At 35.3% G+C, this 18,629-nt stretch overlaps 1 protein-coding gene across 1 annotated transcript in view; it reads right to left on the reverse strand.

The window, feature by feature from the left end:
• Window positions 1-875: 875 nt before the first annotated feature.
• Window positions 876-18,629, reverse strand: part of SPOCK3 (SPARC (osteonectin), cwcv and kazal like domains proteoglycan 3) — a 135,960-nt gene continuing 118,206 nt past the window's right edge. Inside the window, exons 5-9 of the mRNA XM_009635318.2 lie at window positions 18,317-18,436; window positions 9,749-9,970; window positions 3,329-3,391; window positions 1,938-2,075; window positions 876-1,048 (exon numbers count right to left, since the gene is read on the reverse strand). Coding sequence (XP_009633613.1) covers window positions 876-1,048; window positions 1,938-2,075; window positions 3,329-3,391; window positions 9,749-9,970; window positions 18,317-18,436 — 716 coding nt within the window. The remainder of the gene's footprint in view (window positions 1,049-1,937; window positions 2,076-3,328; window positions 3,392-9,748; window positions 9,971-18,316; window positions 18,437-18,629) is intronic.

Raw genomic sequence — 18,629 nt, forward strand, 5'->3', positions numbered from 1 at the left:
TTGGGGCAAATGCCAATATTCTGAAATACAGTCATGTATAAAGGTAATAGAATTTTAAGCAAAATTTTTTCCCATGTAAAATATTTTACGCTAATTGATTAGAGAGAAATACAGAGAAACAATAAAGGGTGAAGCAATGTTTGAGTAAATAATGATAAAGCCTATACAACCTTGATATGGAAGAAAAAAAAAATTAAAGAAGGACAAGAAAACTTTACAATTACAGCATTGGTGCTTGTCCATGCTACTGCTTTTGAAAAATCCTTTCAGTAACCTAGCCATTTCCTAGTAAAAAACATAACTACAAATGCAAACACAAAGGAGGACTTTGCTTTATTTTCCCCTCCTGATAATTTTTCTCCATACCTTTGGTTAATTAAAGACTGGTGATGTGCTACTCGTGCACCAATGTTTTCCTACTGTAATACATTTTTCATTTTTTAAACAGACAATGTGCAAAGCCCGCAGGGCCTAAAACACTGACAAACTAAAGTTAGGTTAGAGTATGTGTTCTGAAGAAGACATGCACCGTTCCAACTAAGGGCAAATACCTTACCACCAGAGCTTTAGAGACTGGTTGTCTTTATAGTGTGTTCTGCACATTTGTATTTTCAGTAGCACATAATGTTTCTTTCTTCAGGCTAGCCTTCCAATGTGTTTTCTTCAGCGCAAAGGCATTTAGAAACTCAAAAGCACATAATATAATTATTCTTATATAAACAAAAAAGTCTATGACTCCAGCCGCAATGTTTGAAATAATCATACAAAATATACATGTTTGTTAGAATCCTTTTGATCTTGGAGAGCAAAGGGATTTTATGAAATGTCATTTTGTGAATTTTAGAAAGGTACAATTCACAGACCCCCTAATATCATCAAATATATCCATCATGATCATCATCGTCATCAACATCATCATCTCCTTCATCTTCATCATCATCTTCAATTTCGTCTTCATCATTCATTATTTCATCTTCATCATCTTCATCATCTGTCCATTCATGGAAATCACCAGAGGCAAAATCACCTGAAGTCTCTAAATCGATAGCTAAAAAGGTATGATAGTTATAGAAAAGACACACAACACACACTACATATTTATAGTGTAATATACATAAGCATACAAAAGGCATACCACAATATTTAGTTTCAGGATGATTACTTATTTTAAACTACAGAGTGTGACACAGAAATAAAACATAAATAATACAAAATTTCTTTTGTCTTAAAAGAAAACCACTTCAATAGGGACAAATTTCTCAATGTTAACAAAAGGAGACAAATTTTATGGATTTGTAGAACTATGAGTGCCAGGAACAACTAAAAGATATTTAAGTCCAACCTAATAGTGTGTTAAATTTACCCTTTCTTTCAGGCTACATTCTTTTGTTGCAAAAGAAGTGGAAAGGAGTAATGTAAGGCTTTTTTTTTTTTTTAAAAAAAAAAAAAGTAAAATATTTTATTGCCATTTTTTTATCTGGGTCATCAAACAAAGGTGACATGGGAATTCTTGGAAGAAGTTACACAGTGCTGCAGGGAAGGGAAAAATAAGGGAAGATTTAGTGTGCTAGGAACTTTTGGCAATTCCCTCAAACACAAACTGAAAAAAAGTTGAATTGAGTTCACTAGCTTGCTGATTACCCAAGGGGTAATCAAGCATTTGGGGGCTTGTCTAACGCTGCTCTAGATAATTAACTTTCCTTAGGTTGATATACGCTATGCCAAGCACATATATGAGGTCTAATAATTGCTGACACAGCGATGAGTTGCAAAAAATAATGAAGTAATAACAATAATAAATTATAATTTGTTATTTTTTGTTTCAAAATCCAAGTAGTTGGGTCCCACATCTGTTCTTACTGAATAAATTTAATCTGGTTGGTAATTAAGGGGAATAACACCTCTGAACCAAATGTCACAAAGGGTTCTTAACTTACAGCATTCTGCCGCACCATTTGTTCTGGATCCTGTTACCTCATTACCATATCTGTCAACACACCAGCACTGCCCTACACTTCCATGGCACTGACTTGGTTTGTAATAGCCATCTTCATCACATAAGGGGATGTACTGCCCTGTAATATATAAATAATGAATAAGAATATTAAAAACTGCCTCTTGGCCAAAGTAACAATTATAGTAGAAAGTTACCTACCTTTTGCTGTTTCCTCATTCTAGACTCTACACTGATGGGTTTACCATGACTAAATTCAGTTAAGCAGAAGGTGACTGAATATATCAAATGTGGGAGGGAAAATAACACCTATCAGCCTTGGACTGATTTGAAGAAATACAGCAACCAATCTTGCTTTAAATTTTTCATTGATCCTGTGACACATATTCCTTACTCCCTGAACGTCTCAGTCCAGATCTTTGCTGTATTCTGGGGAAAAGGCTCAAATGTTGCACCCAACTCTGAATGTTCTATAATCCGTGGAGTACAAACAAGCCTGAGTAATAAGGGCCAGGCTTCCTGGACTAACAATCTATCTGCTATAAGGCCTAGGAGCTATTTTTATTTAACATATATTTTACAATCTGTTTAGTTACCTGCCAATATTTAATTACCCCACCACAGAAGACAACTGCAGTGTAACACACCAATTTTAAGAACAACAAATGTAAAAAAAGAATGTTAAATTTGCATTTACATGCCAAAGACTTAGGCAAATGAGGCTCTAAGCCCAAGGGGCTTCCCACCAAGAGTACAAGAGACACAGTCAGGGTCTTATTTTGTGAGGCAGTGACTTGCCTAAGGCTGAATAATCCATTGGTTTTCATTTGGAACAAACTGAGACTTTTTGAAAGAAACATAATATGTAGACAAACGACAACAAACAAAACATTCATATGAAAGCATTTTGAAGCATACAGTCGTTGTTAGAAACCATCCTTAGCAGAAATACAGCTTTGACTACTTTGGGCCAAGCCTTTTATGGCAGCTTTTTATACAGTGGCTAACAGTAAAATGAAGATATTACATTTCAGTAATACTGATACAGTGTAAACTGATTCACAACAGAGATTTCAATTACTCAAAGAATATTACAGGTAAAGGATCAGCAGAGATACTAATTTAGGAGTGCCTTAGACTGTCCCCTCCATAACTGTAAAAGCGTACCTTCTATTAGGGTAATAAAACATGTAATATCTTTTGGTAGGAAAGGTAATAAAACTAAGTTTAATAGCTTTCAAAAATTTCATAAATTTTGTTGCTGGAATTTACTGTGGTCTATCTTTGTTGGATTAATATTGATTTTATGTTGCTGTTTCACTAGGGTTATTTATGTAAGCAATAAAACCTTCAAAAGAATGATCTATGGCTCACCTAGGAGCTTCTTTCCTCCTTGCTGCTTCTGAATGTTGCTGAGTTCTGTCTGGCAAGGTGGGTCTAAAATGACATAAAAAATGTTAAACAGATTACAGTGTATCAAGGAAAGAAAGCATATGACTAAGTTTTCACAGTTTGCTACGTTCTAAGGTCACTCTAACTACTGATCTTAAGAAATAAACACATCCTGCATTACTAATCATGTCCTAAGCGCTGAAATAAAAGAATTACTGCACCTTGCTACACCTCCAGAATTATGAATTCGAGCACCACCATGGATTTGTGCAGAATGCCACTCCCAGTTAACCCAGATGTAAGTAAACAGCTACTCACCAGTCTGAAGGATCGAGGAATGCTAGACCAAAATAGTAACTCTGTCACACCCTATTTTATCAGTCTACAGAAACCAGAGTGTGACTGTGAAGCTTGCCTCATGTATTGGTTAGAAACAGGATGGCTCTTCTAATTCTTTCCCTTTTGTCCTTGTTAGAAGTCATGTTCAAGTTTTGTATTTCAAATACTACACTAAGAAAATAAGAATTGTCTCCACTGAAGTCTGCAAGATTGTGGTTCTATTGCAACAATTTAAGACTGAATCCCACGGGTACAAAGCCCCATGTTCAGCAAACTAAGTTAAAAACAGTGGCCAAACTTCAGATGTGTCTAAGAGGCAGAATAGGTATTAAAATTCAGTTTTCCATTCTTCAGAGTTATAGCTTACTGCAGTTCTGAATCATTTAATTTTCTACTGTCTGCAGAAGCAAGTCACAGTACACTCCATGAATGGGATGGAAATAAGACATGAATGTGTATATGTTACTCTTGAATAAGTGGAAGAATCAAAGCCAGCAAAGTACTAATCTCTGAACACTGACATTGCGTACTACGTTAGGACATTAGCACAAAGGCATTTCTCACTCTGAATCAGCAGTAGTATTACTGAGTTTACTCGCATGTATCTTTAGCTTATACCGTTCCCAGACAATATTCTGATAACATCTCACTAAAGTCTCACATTCTACGAATATTAAATGCATTTTCCATTTTAGCAGACTCTTGATTTTTTAGAATACATTTTTGCCAGGCAATTAACTCAAGGCTCCCTTCTGAAATATAGCGAAACTACTTTTTTTTTTCCATGCAAACAGAAAAAAATCTTCTGAGCTAGTTTAAAGATGAGTAAGACTGGCCTATCTTATTGATGAAGCACACACTTAGACCAGAATCCAGTCACTGTGTAGGGCAATGGGTAGGCAAAATCATTTGATTGGTGATAGTCCAAAGCAGCCTTTCCTGAATTCCTCCTAAAGGAAAACAAGAGTGCTCACCCTTTAGCCAGCTGAGAGCAGCACAAGATGCACAAAAAGAGTGCAGGGATGGCAAGAATACATTATAATACATGGAGGCACCTTTCCTGTGGAAACACTCAAACTCTGGTGACAAACGCTTAGATGAAATGGGGGATCAAAAATACATTTCTGGTGAACACCGGGCCTCCTGGCTGGCATAGCCTAGATATACCAATAGGCCTTTGGTATTACTCATGAGCTCTTATCTAACAGAGTAAATAGAAACTGGAAGACAACAATAACCCCTTACTGACAGCAGGCTTTAATTTCTCTTGGCTTCACATTTTAAATACTATTTACATATCCCAAACATTTAAAGAAGCTTATAAAAGCTTAGAGTGGCCTTGCCTTTGGTGGGCCACGTTTTCACGCTAAATCTATAATGATTTTTTTTAGAGTGAAGGCCTTAAAAGTAGGCTCTACTTTTAAATACTGTTTACAGGAGTCTTAGTGCCAGAACAAATTTTCAAGGGATGTCCTTCCAGACAACCAAGCAATTTTCTCTGTGTGCTCTTGAAAACCACTGGGACTTGACATCACTGGGTGGGTATTGGGTTTTAAGTAGTTAGCCTCTGAGTATTTGCTGAGGCTATTTAAAGTTTTACGTTTCTTATTTTAAGATGATCATGCTCAGTATTATGCCAGAGGTGTTCATTACCTTTCAAAACTAAGGTTTCTGTCTTTCCTGATATTTAAAGAGTTAAGCTCTTAATTATACAGCATTCTGAGGATCAATTATTTCTTAAACCAAAGGTATTTCCAATTAATCAGTAATCTAAAAAAATGATAGTAATTTATGCACACAAGTACCATGGACTAGAAGGATCTAGGATTGCGGTGGACTTGGCAGTGTTAGGTTAATGATTGCACTTGATGATCTCTAAGGTACTTTCCAACCTAAATGATTCTCTCCTATTCTAGTCTATTTTATTTTAGTCTATCTTTCAAAGAAGATGGGAAATATGAAGAAGAAGAACCAACCAAATAGGAAAAATACATACATTTTGTTCTATGGAAAAAAATCCTAAATTAGAAACACAGGGTTGCACACATAAGCACTAATATGTGGAAATGTAAAAATGATGGACTATGCCTAAAGAAAAAAATCTCCATTTACAGCTATAAATCTTTGGTGGTATAATTACAAAAAGGAATACCACTAACCAAAAGGTAACAAGGTAATATGAGAAAGTTACTTACCCAAAACTTTCTTCTTCTCAGAAGCTAGGTCTTCAAGATTCACACTTAAGCTTTGCTTCTCAGGATAAAAGCAGCAAAAACTCTTAACAATACTAAATCACTCTGGTGCTTAAAACTGTCAAAGAGAATGGCAGTCCAACCAATTCCTTTTGGTCCACAGCATATCCTTTTTCCTCTCTCCCCAACTCATAATGCTTCCCTCTTTATTTTCCAGTTAGTTCATGAGTTTGGAAAAGCTTTCTATTAGATTTCTCAACTTATTTCCATAAAAAAGCAGTGTGATTAAGCTTTGATTTACCAAAAAGAGGAACATTAACAGAGCAATGGGAGTAAAACTGGTAGATTTGACAAAGAATGTCTAGCATTTTTAACAGATGTGTCTCAAGGAGCTGCTACCCACACAGTGAGACTCTAGCTTTCACAGATTTTCCATCTCATTCAATTAATATCTGGCACAGCCTCTAACTTCTGGCATACGGTCCACTGCAGATCAGGCTGCCATGTGGTGCCTTGCCTGTGCTTGGGTTCAAGTATTAGAATTGTTCTTGGACAACCGAGGCTTGAACTTCAGGGATTTCAAGAAATCTTTCTGGGGACTGCAATTATGTGTTAAGGCATATTACACTTTCCTTTAGAATCTTCTATAAACATACTTGAAGTCCTGCAATCTGAAAAGGCTGATGTAACAAATATGGATCACAATAATTATCATTCTTCTGTAAGACAGACTAGTTTTAAAGTCATAATGATGTCTTCCAGCCTTGACAGACAGAAGAGCCTGTAAGAAAAGGCACCTAGAGAAGTGCTGGACTAATAGATCCATGCAGAGGCCTGCAATAAAGAAATACTTAGGTGCTAAGCATTAATATTCCTAGCAAAATTGTGTACTCTCCTACTCTGAAGCAGTGATGCAACAAAACCAAGGATGTAATACTAGCAGAAAGAAATTCCAACTATAAAAAGGGCAACACTGCAAGTGCCTCAGCATTTAGATAAGCGCTAAAGTGTTAAGCTAATGTCAAACAACTAAGAAAATAAGTTCTGAAGATGGGCGCTGAAGCATTTGCATGAATTGTAGTTGAAACTAGAGGGCAACAGCGACCAAAGCGTACAGGAAGACTTGCAAAGAGCACTAGCAAAGTGCAGATTTTGAAGTATTGCAGAAATCATTATAGTGTCTTGGATGTATCTCAGAAATACTAAACTACACTTAAAGCAGAATAAGGCCAAGAAAAAAAATGCAATAAGCACCACTGAGCCGTACATAAGTATTTAAGCATTAGTCAAGGCAGGACAGCTACTACAGGAATATCTTCTTCTGAGGAAGAAAGATCTGCCTTAAGTATTCATAAGAAGTTGCTTTTATTGACTGGAAGTTGTGAGTAATGTGCAGTAATGGGTCTACTGTATTGTAATGCATCACGAGAGACCTCAAGCAGAAAGAAAGAATGAAGAAGAGTTACAGGTACTTGTCTGATCCTGGCAGTCTTGAACTGTGAAGCTAAGATCAAAGAGCAAGAGGGCTTCTCAGATAATTATTAAAAGCAAATACTATGCTCTTTAAAAAAGCACAATGGAATTTCTATCCCAGTACGATACATATTGTCGACCAAATTTTGTATTCACTTTGAACATCATTAATCTATAGCAGTCTCGTAAAACTGTAGATCTGCCCAGAAAGCACTGACTAAGCTCAATGAATAGAGAGAGCTGTCTGCATGGCTTGAAGAATTCTGCTAATATCAACTTATAGTAAACATCAGAAAGAAGCCAGTCAATTTTTCTACCTAGCCATTTCTCTGCTATTAATAGCAAAGGCCTAGTTAAAGATCTTATTTAGATTGTTCAGTCAAGTAAAACATAACCAAACGTGACCATATCACAAGGTTTAACATAACACTGGAAATTATGAATAGAGAATCCAGTGGGTCACTAATACAGTAGGGAGGTAGGACCCAGATAGTTGTGCAAGAACTAATAATAAGATGTGACAAGTCTATAAGCTTTTTTTTCCTCCTTACACCTTCAAAAAAATAAAAAAGGACAATACAGATTTTATTGACAGTGTTAATTTTGAGGGATGGAGTGCATGTTTAATGTGCAAGGATGGCCAAAACCAAGATTTTGCCTCATTTACAACATTGAGGATACATCTTTTTTACTGTATGCTCAAACACACCGTGGTATCAAAAGCTATCTAATCTGTTTTAAATCAGCACCTTATCACAACACCATCATCAAGACAGTGAGGAAATTGGTAAAAAGGGAAGAAAAGCTTTATAGCGTTGGATTCTGCAATGGGGAGAATCAGTGTCACTGAAAGCTGGATCCCAGATTTTTAGCCTTCGGGGTACCATTAATATAATTTAGTTGTGTTTAGATCAGTCTTTACGATACTATCCCTAGGTTCTAGTGGTACACTGAGCAAATATTTAAGACAAAGAGTATTTATAGGCAATAGAATGCAAAACTACTTGAAACTAATCTGTGGAAGTGCTTTCTTAATGCCCTGGTTATGCTGTACATGCATTATATAAAATTGGTAAAAGAGCCAATTGCCCTCCAAAGAGTAAGGGTGTTTATATATTGAGCTGAAATGACTGTGGTGGCGGTTTTTTTTTTTATTTTAAAGACAACCAAGTAAAACATGTTACGTTCTTTACTTTAAAAACCACTTTACTTTTTGGCATGGGTTATTTTGCATTTACTAATTTTGTTAGCAGTACATACATGCTTATAAAAATAAAAGCCAAAACATTGTTCTATTACAAAACAAACAAGGTGTTTAGAAAGATTAAGTGTTAACTTTTTAACTACAAAGTTACTAAAGAAAAGAAGTCTGCTATTTAGTATGTATGTATGTATCTACAGAAGTAAAGCTTTATTTTTGTTCAGATTTACAATGGGTAGATGTGGCATGATAAAAAGCTTTATTTCCACAGAAATCAGAGCCAAAGCATAGATGCTGAGTGCTAATGGGAATTTATCATGAGAGTTTTAAGGGCACAACTGAATTAGAAAATTGATATTAAAATTTTCAAAAAGGCTGAACTGATTTTGCAAGTTTTCCACCAAATCAGTCTTATCTCTTCTACTGGCAGTAGAAATTTGGACCCTGTTTGCCATTTATTTCTTTGAAAATATCCCTCATGTTAGTAAGAAAAATGAAAAGGGCAATTCCGTCCAGCTTCAGCCAATATTTAATGAGTAAACTCTTTGATTCATTACTACTAATTTGATTATGTAATTCATGTGATGTCTCACCTAGGTCTAAAATTGTTATTTGATCCTCAGGAAAATAATGCTTATAGATTGTGTTTATTTGTTTAACCAAATCACGTCAAGACATTAACAAGAGATTCATCTAGGCACTAAAAATCAATTGGTTTTAGGTCCAAATGACTGGAAATAACTTTATCCATAATGTTAATTCAGTTATTTTAATAGGCTTACAAAATGGAACATTAAGATGCCCTACTTCAGCAATAAAAAAGTTTATTTTATAATGTAGGCAAAGTAGATTGGGAAAGAAATAATTTAAGTAATTTTGTTCCTTATTTTGGCCTCTTTCCTCTGCATACTTACTGGAAGTTGGCATGAGAAACAATATTGCTCTAAAAGCATTAGCTGCTATTTAGCACTTTATTTAGAATCCTTGAATTTCTAGCAACCTTTCCATTTAGCTTGGGGGGTTTGTTTGTTTGTTTTGTTTTAGGTATTCAAAATAAGTTATAAACCTTAACACAAATTCATGGTACAGCATTTAAAAGCTTGTAGTTCACTGTAATCTTCTCAACATGTTAAAAAAAAGATAAAGCACTACAAAAAGGTCAGTCACATACATACGCAGGTTGTTCTCATCTTTTACCTTGCTGTCTTTGGAAGCAGTAGCACCACTCATTGTTAGATATCAAACTGTCCTTGTATGTGTCACAAGAATTGAAGAACGCCTTGGTGCATGGCTCATTCTTGTCAAGGTAAATGCTTCCAAGTTCTGACTGGTCCAACAACAGGTCATAGTTTGTATCAAGCCTATTAAACATCCAGCCAAGGGAGTCTTTGCAAATTGGCAAAATGCTGGTATCAAATCCTGAGGGGAAAAAAAAAAAAAGAAAAAAAGAAATAAAAATCATATCGCAGGAACGATACAGCAGCTCCTGAGCTCAGCCACCACAAAAGAATGCGACATCATGGAAATTGCTCCAGTGGTACATGTATACAGTATATAAAGTGTATGTTATTGAAATACTACATATAAATTATATGTCAGCTTCATTTTAAAAGTCATTAAATTAACCTCCTAAAAAATAATCTCACCATCAGTCTCAAAGCATTTAGAAATATGAGTTTTCTTGTCAAACATTACACCTATAGCACACTCAATAAATGATCTACAGTGATTTCCTGGAAAATAATTCTGTTGAAGAATTTCAGTGATATTATACATCAGGAGAGTGAAGCTTAAGTGGTTTGCAATGTTCACAGAACTAAGAGGAGAATAAATTCCAGGTAACTTGTTGGGAGTCCGTTCTTTTCTTCCTACAACATATATTCAGTTCTATGAAAAAGGAACATGATACTCAGTCTCAGCAATGCCTTTAAAGTTACGGTATTTTATCTTTACCTGATGTATTTTATGTCTTGGAGGAGGCTGTGGAAAAGATGATTCCTAAGAGCAGCTGGCTGCCAGTATCAGACCTACTAATACAGCTTGCATCTTCCTAAATTGTTGCCTGGAAGAAGGGCCATCAGGAACAGGCAACAATAAAGAAATCTGAAAAGTGTTTTTATGCTGCTAAAACAGGTCAGCTTGGATAATTCAGTAATCAGATCTAGGAATCAGTAGATTTTCCTTTAGATATATATGTATGTGGAGATATCCGTGCTGTGGTAGAACGACCATTTCAGACCACATAAAGATCATCACCTCGGTTCCATGTTCATGTTATAAACCCTTAAGAGATTACTGTGGTGAAGTAAAATTCTTGGTGCAATTTTAAAGAACCCTTAAGGGACTGCCCAAATTCAGGATCATCGGGTGCTTTCTCTCTGCAATGACTTCCTTCCTCTACAATAATATTGATATAGGTGTCACTCTTGAAGGTGCTATACTTGAGAAAGAGAGCCAGGAAAGCACTTCAGCACATGCCTACAGTTTGACATCTGCTAATGTGGTTTGACACACGAGGTGGTCAGGTGATACAGAACTAAGATTCACAAAGTCACCAGGTGACCCAGAACTAGGAAATTAATTGCCCAAATCACAGACTACCTATATTATCACTTTGAGCGCCAACTGGAATGCTGTTCTTACACATTTTTCACAGTTGTGAGACAAAACGAAAAGCAGAAACTAAAGAGGGAAAGTTAGTATACTTGAAGGAGAGTAATTTATTCCTGATGATTAAGTACCAGGACATTACACTGAGGAAAGCAAAAATTGCTGCTCAGATGTCTAAATTACGAAAGAAGATTTTCTCTCATTTTAACCACTTATTTGAAATCCATTTCCATATAGCGTAATGAAATGAGCTTTTGTGCAGCTAAATATTGTCTAGAAAAATGAGAAGTACCAGCTTAAGCTCTTTTCCTCAGCCAAAGCAATCCCAAGGGAAATATTATTGAGAAATATACCCCTCCTCTGTGCCTTACACATTAGCATTCAAAATATCTCCCCAGAAGGAACCAACAGAAATGCTCCTGTGTTTCTGATAATTTCTCAGGGGAAAATTTCAACTCTTAGTAAATATAATGTGCTTTTCAAGATAAAACTATTGTTTGCCTGCTTATTAAGCTTGTAGGTAATAAATCCTTGTATACAGTGAGGAAGATAGCTTTTGACATGATGCAGAAATCAAAACAGCATACATACATATGGCTCATATATTGCACTAGCTAAAAATTGTTTATCTAATATGCCAGGAAAAGTAAACTGCACGATTCTTTCTAATACACTGTCTGGTACTCTAAAAGACACTGACAAATCACATGTGAATAAACACCCAGGCACTCTGCTTGAGTCCTGACTGTCATCTAGACGTTGGCTTTTACTTGCTCAGCATGCAAGCTATATAGCAAGAAGGTTTTCATTTGTGATGGACTTGTCTAGTATTTTGGCTATCAGAAAATCTTCAGTTAACAGCATCTCACAGCTGAGGTCTACCATGCACAAGGTAGGAACAAGTTTTCCTTCTTAATGTAGTTTTATCAGGACAGACCAGAGCTGGAAGGACTAAACTAAAGAGAGGACCAAGCAGGCGTGAATGCTTTCTGTCACATTTGCTGTTCAGGAAAGTGATAGTCTAGTTGAGACTCATCTGGCTCCATACTAGCCCAAGAAGGAGACAGATGAGGCATAACATTCTCTGTCACCTGTCTAAAGTTGTAATGTATTCCTGCTCACTATGATTACATAGATAGGAGCAGAGCCTGGGTTAGGGCAAGACAAGGGGAAGGAACCAATGGTCTTACGATAAACCTAGGATAACTGACTCTCATTTTACAACAGAAGGTACAAGGGAAAGAAATAAAGCACAAGCTGCAATGTCCCTTAAACACTCGTGAAAGTTTGCATCCTGAAGTCTCTCCTTTTCCAGAAAGTGTTTTGGACTATTTTATATGGGGAGGTGAGGTAATCAAGATGAATCCTATTGCTGCAGGCTACCAGTTTGTTAATAGATTGACAGTTCAGATGAAATGCATTCTGTAGGACACCAGACTGACCATTTTATTAATAGGAGTGACTGTTAGGAAAAGATACCTGAGGAGAGAGAAATAAAAGAAAATGCTACAGTAAACATCTACATATGTTTCATTGTGCATAAGGATAATTCTGTACAGAAGATTTGAGCCAAAACAATCTTCAGTCAACAATACTGATTTAGTTCATTCAAAGTCTTAATTTCAAGTAAAGATGGATTAACTTACAATTACTGCTCAGAATTACTTCTAGGCTGGAGTTCTTCTTCTAGACTCTTGCTTTATGGATGCCTGGGCTTATGCTAACCTGACACATGGAGAAAGTCACAAGAACCCTTTCTTTCTATCAAACTAAAACTATAGTTCAGGTTGCCAGCCTGTACAACATTGCGGTACGGCTTATGGGACAATTTCTGAGATAATCTCAGGAAGTAGCCAAATTCTCAGGCAGTCAGCATTTTTAAGACATAAAAAATGATGCTTAAAACTGCAATTCTTTTTATCTCTCATATCTATACAATGACTGTATGGGAGAATACTGACAGGAGTAAGTGAAAACTTTGTTCAGGGTTTCCAAATAAGCTTCAGCAATGAAGATCAGAGAAATTTAATTTTTCTCTCCATAATGTCAGCTGTGTCTCTTCATCAGTAAGGAATTTAGGATAGTAAGAATGAAGTAAAAACCTCCATGCAAAGATCCGAAATTGTTAATTTCATTTACACTTCTCTATAAAAAATTTGTCTTTTCCTGCTGCAAGTCTGTAAGGGTATCTGGCAATTTCAATGTAATAATATCTCACCATGCTAGTTCCAGACAAGCCAATTATAAGTAATTTTCTTTCAGTCTTCTTGTATTTTTCTTTTATTTTCAAAATTATTAGTGTACTAGACTCCAAATAATCATATTATTCCCAAGCTGTAAGAAGATTGCTTATTACCCTTGGCCTCTGGTCTTTCACCTTCTAACATGACAAGGTGCACAAATATTCTTCAGAAATAAACTGCCCGTTAGCAGAAATATTTGTGGGACTATGGTATATTTTGTGCTTTGTATTTGATACATTAATTTCCTACAGTTTCATCATACAAAATTAATATAGAAATACAAAAAATATTTTAAAAAACTTTAAACAGGTACGTAAAACCTCAATTTTTCAACTCCTTATTTCCCCATCCACAAGGGAATAATAATGGGGGTATTACTGTAGTATGGGGGCAAAGTATCCTTTTCCCCTTTGTGCCATCTATTTAGACCATAAATGGCCTGAAGATTTAAGTGTTTATATAGCATTTATAGTAATGATACTTCTAGATATATTCTATCTGAATACATCTGCACACTTAAGGGATTTTAGAAATAAAACCCTATTAATTATTTGAAATAGTCTAGTCTGCATTATTAATAAGATTCAGCTTTGGAAAAAAAAAAGTGTCAGTTAAACAAAATAACGTAACCCTTGTAAAAACACAGCAATGTAGGAACCTTACATTTTTAACTTGTTATCAGCACATTGATGGTTCTAGCAGAACAACCTAAACAGTTTGTTAGGTTTGTTTAGAAATCACGATTGTACAGATCAATGTGGACTATTTAATAGTCCACAACTCTGAAAAGCACCGGAGAGGCACTATAAACTTGAACTGCATCTACCTTGGTCAGAAGGACTGTGCCCAAGCTTTTTAATAAATCCCATCCCAAGTGCCACCAGAGAGACTGAAATATGAAAAATCCTCAATGCAAACAGACAACCAGAAAGCATGCCACAAATTACTTTTTTAAATGCAGAATGGTTTTTCAGTGAGGAAGGAACTCTATGACAAGAATAAAGGACAGCCTGGGGGAAAAGGGTGCCAAAACAGATTTTTAACTCGCCAAGGGTAATGAACAACTCCAGGGTTCTGCTAAAATAATTAGGACTCTGAAAGGGGAAGTTGCATTCAGGTGGCTTTTTGTCATAGCTGTTGTTCTGTACAGACCACTAAGTCTCATGTGCTAAGTATAAGGTCGTTATGCGTGATTAAGTTCTTTGCAAGGTTTATTTCTAGGTATAACTCTCTGACCTCCCCAAAATAGGGGTGAGACTCCCTGGTATACTTAACAATTAATGTGCCTGATATCTTGGACATAGTATGACATTGGAGACAGACTATGAGGGATTTCATTAGGGATACTACTTGAGAGCTTAGCTCTTGAAGAACAGTTTTAAGAATTTTGCAATGGTATTAGGAAGGACATTACTATGTTAAATGCTTATCATTATTTTTGTATCTTTGCGTGTTTATAGGCACATATCGACCTAATACTTTCTACTAAACCACAGACATGTTAGTTTCTCGTAAGATGAAGTATCTTTTGCTGCCTCAGATAAGAAATTTTGAAGTTCAGAAATGTATATACCAGAAAAAACATATAGTTGCAATGATGAAACCAGTTTTTAAACAATTTTTGCATCCCCAAATCCACATATGAAAGAAAAATACTACTGATCATACATTCATTCAATCACTTTCTGTCTACAGATGAAGTGCCTTTTTGCAGTAGCCTGTCAAAATAAACCAAGTAAATATTGGCTATTTATAAAATCAAGTAAATATTGTGCAAATAGGATCTTTTGTATCTGAAAGCAATTTTTTTTCACGAGTAGATATATGCAATTTGAGTAACTGACCACACTACTGAAATACTAGACTCTAAACAGTTTTTGTTCAAATGTTTTTGTGAAACTGTGGGTTTTGTCAAAAACTTCTTTTTTAAAGAGAAAAAGAAAAGAGGAAAAGATAGGACAAACTGACTGTCTCACTTGTAACCATTTTCTACAATTTGATTTGCTTTGTTTTAGTAAAAAGAAATAAACAGGCCAAAGCCTATCATCAAACTTCCATGTTTACATCCTAGCATTCCTACAACAAATAGCAAACTTTTCAACATTCTTGTAACAACACTACCACTATTTTAAGGTTGATGAGGTATAACTCTTTGAAACAGAAAAATCTAATTTAAAACCAGCATAGTAATCAAATAATACCTTGTACAACAGTCTAGCTATTTAGGATTAATTTCTGGTACCACATTACAAGTATAAGTCAAACATTTCTGATAGCACCATGTTCACAGGTATTAAAAAGTAGTATAATGAAAACAGAATTTTCCACCCAGATTATATTTCCTTACCTGTTGATGAAAAAGAGCCCTGAAAAGACCATCCAAATCAACTCTTGATTGTGTCTCTCAATAAACTGGTAGGGTAGGATCCAGTTTAACCTGTGCCTAAAATTTCAGATACCTCCTCAAGTATGCGTGAATTCTTATGCCGTCAAAGGAGAGAACTTCATGACTTTGAAGGCTTCCAAAAGGAAATGGGTCAGAAAACCATTTTATCACTTCAAGTAGAACATTTGTGTTTGTAGAGAAGATCCTCATCTGAAGTATTTAAAAGGCAAATAAATCTTTCTACCTGCCTTAGAAAGATCCCTTTACTAGCTCAGGTTAGGTGGGAAAGATCCCACCAACCCTAGAACTCTGGAGGCAGCTAATCAGAATGGGACTGTAACATTTTTGCAGAAGAGCTCCTCATGCTCACAGACCACACAGACCAAAGCACTTCATGCATTTGAACAATCTGTTCTAAAAATATCCATGTATCTCACAACTGCATTCGTCTACATAATGTAAGCAGATGGTTGCTAATCTTCTTGCATTGCACACGAAGTGCCAAAACATGAACATTCAGGATGCACTAGATGTAGAATCAACATTAGGTAGAGAGCACTCAATCTTACGAGTGTTACTAATGTTATAGTAAGTCACCATCAAAGTTTGAAAACAAATCAACCAGCTGGGATCAAATAACATATTTCTAGGCCCAAAAATTGACAAGGTCCAAAAATCCACAAGACTCTTGCATTTTTAGGCACATATATTAAAATCTTAGATCTTAAGTCTAAATACAGTCTTTAATTGCTATTATAAATTAAAAATCTGCAAACAAGAGATAAAATATTGATTATAATATTGTATAGTGGTTATACAATATTATATATTTATATTATATAAAATAGTGATTATAATATATACATGTACACGATACAAGTACCTGTCTCAGGTATAGATACTACGTCTTATCAATGCCACCTGTGTGCCTAAGGAAAATGTCTAAGGCAAAAATCTCACACTCCTAAGAACTTTGTGCTTTGCACTACATTTCAATGTATTCAAAGTGTTAATTACGAACTTTACATTCCTGTATTACATAGAACCAAATTACCTGAAACACTGACTTTTTGTTTATGTATGCCATAGTACTTAATAGCTGTACAGTTGCTGCTTTTATCATTGCTCAAACTTCTTCTTTTTGAACTTTTACTGTATTATCAGGCTTCTCAACAGCTGTGCTGCATTTTTAACCTTACCTATTCAATGTGTTACCCTCAAAGTGAGTATTCAGCAAGAAACAGGACCCTACGCAATGTTTCAGCTGACCTTTAACTGTGCTGAGCTGCAAACTTTGTATTTCTGTTGTTTTCATTACTGGATGAGAATCAGATCACATGGCAGTTATGGGCACCAACCAGAATGCCAGTTGTAAAGATACATTTCTAAATGAATTTTTTTCAGTATCAATAAGAAGTGACATTACTGTATACCACCTTACTTCAGAAACATTTTTTTCTCAATGTTAAGTATTCCCAGAAAACACAGAATCATCTTTAATTCATTGTGTTTTACAGAATTATTTGTATTTCCTTAGCGTGAAAAATCACACAAAGAAATTTCATAAATGAATTAAAATGAAATTAAATAAATGGATTTCCTGAAAAAAGAAAAAGTAATACTACAAATAACAATCAAACAAAAGCTAAAAATAAAAAAATAAAAATGCCAAATTCTTAAAAAGTTAATAATGAAGGAACTAAGGTAAGCAGCCAGTGGTAGCCAAGTTCTGTGAAACATACCCTAGAGGAATTCATAGTTTGCTCTTCATATTAATGAAAGGTAGAGTTTTATGGCTTATGAAATCTAATTTGACTCTCCTTCACAGTAGGACATCACTCTTGAAGCTATTATTGCACACTTCAATTGCTATTTTAAATAAGCCCTTTGATAATTACATTTTAAAACTTTACTGCTTTCCACAACAAAAAAACTATTTTAATATTTGAGTGGGTTAAAAACAAATTATGCCCCCTACTGTTTCCACTTCATCAATACTCCTGAGTCTTTTCCAGTTTGAAGTATATCCTTGAAAATTCCTTTTTACTTACACGCTGTTTTTCCATGTGTTTTTCTGTACCAGTACCTACCAATGATGGGTCACACATGTTTACAGCTTCTGTACATTATTTCTCAGGGCTAGTCGTTCATCAACTCACTTTTCTCTATGGAAAAGTTGCTCAAAATCTCTACTTGTTTCTTCTGCTTTGTCTCCTTATACAGCAGCTAATTATCAAGCTCTATCAAACAGACAATTTGATAGCATTCACAAGTAAAAGCATTGGTAGCTGCCATACATTCTTACAAGCAAGAGTCCTGCTGATTAACGTTGAAAGTTTAAAGTGAACATCTTATATCAATACTAAGCCATAAATAAGAAATTACCTTTTAAAAAGCACAAAGTTATGGTTTCATACACATGCCTATTTAAAGCACATGAGAATAAGGCAAGTCTTAACAAGAAAATACAAAAGCACAGAAAAGTATCAAAGAGAACATCAAATAAGACAAGTAGAAATCTCTTACTGGTTCTTTCAGGCCTTTGAACAATCCTAGTCTTCTTATTTTGAATTCCACTTTCATGAAGTGCCTTAAACCAGTCTCTCAATCTGTTTGCAACCTCCCTGAATTCCAGGTCACTGCACACTGAAAAACAAAATGCAGAGCTGTTTAATGTTTTTCTCCTGGGTGCCAAATAGAACTTTTCAAGCTATGCTAAAAAAAAAAGAAAACTAAAATGTATAAAAAATAATATAAACTTATATGTTCCATAGCTTTCTTTAGTTCGTTAAGGCAATAGTTACAAAAGCCCCACCAGAACAGGTTGGAGATGTGATTT

Source organism: Egretta garzetta, unplaced genomic scaffold (genome assembly GCF_000687185.1).
Source record: "Egretta garzetta isolate BGI_Z169 unplaced genomic scaffold, ASM68718v1 scaffold593, whole genome shotgun sequence".
In the NCBI taxonomy this organism is placed as follows: domain Eukaryota; kingdom Metazoa; phylum Chordata; class Aves; order Pelecaniformes; family Ardeidae; genus Egretta; species Egretta garzetta.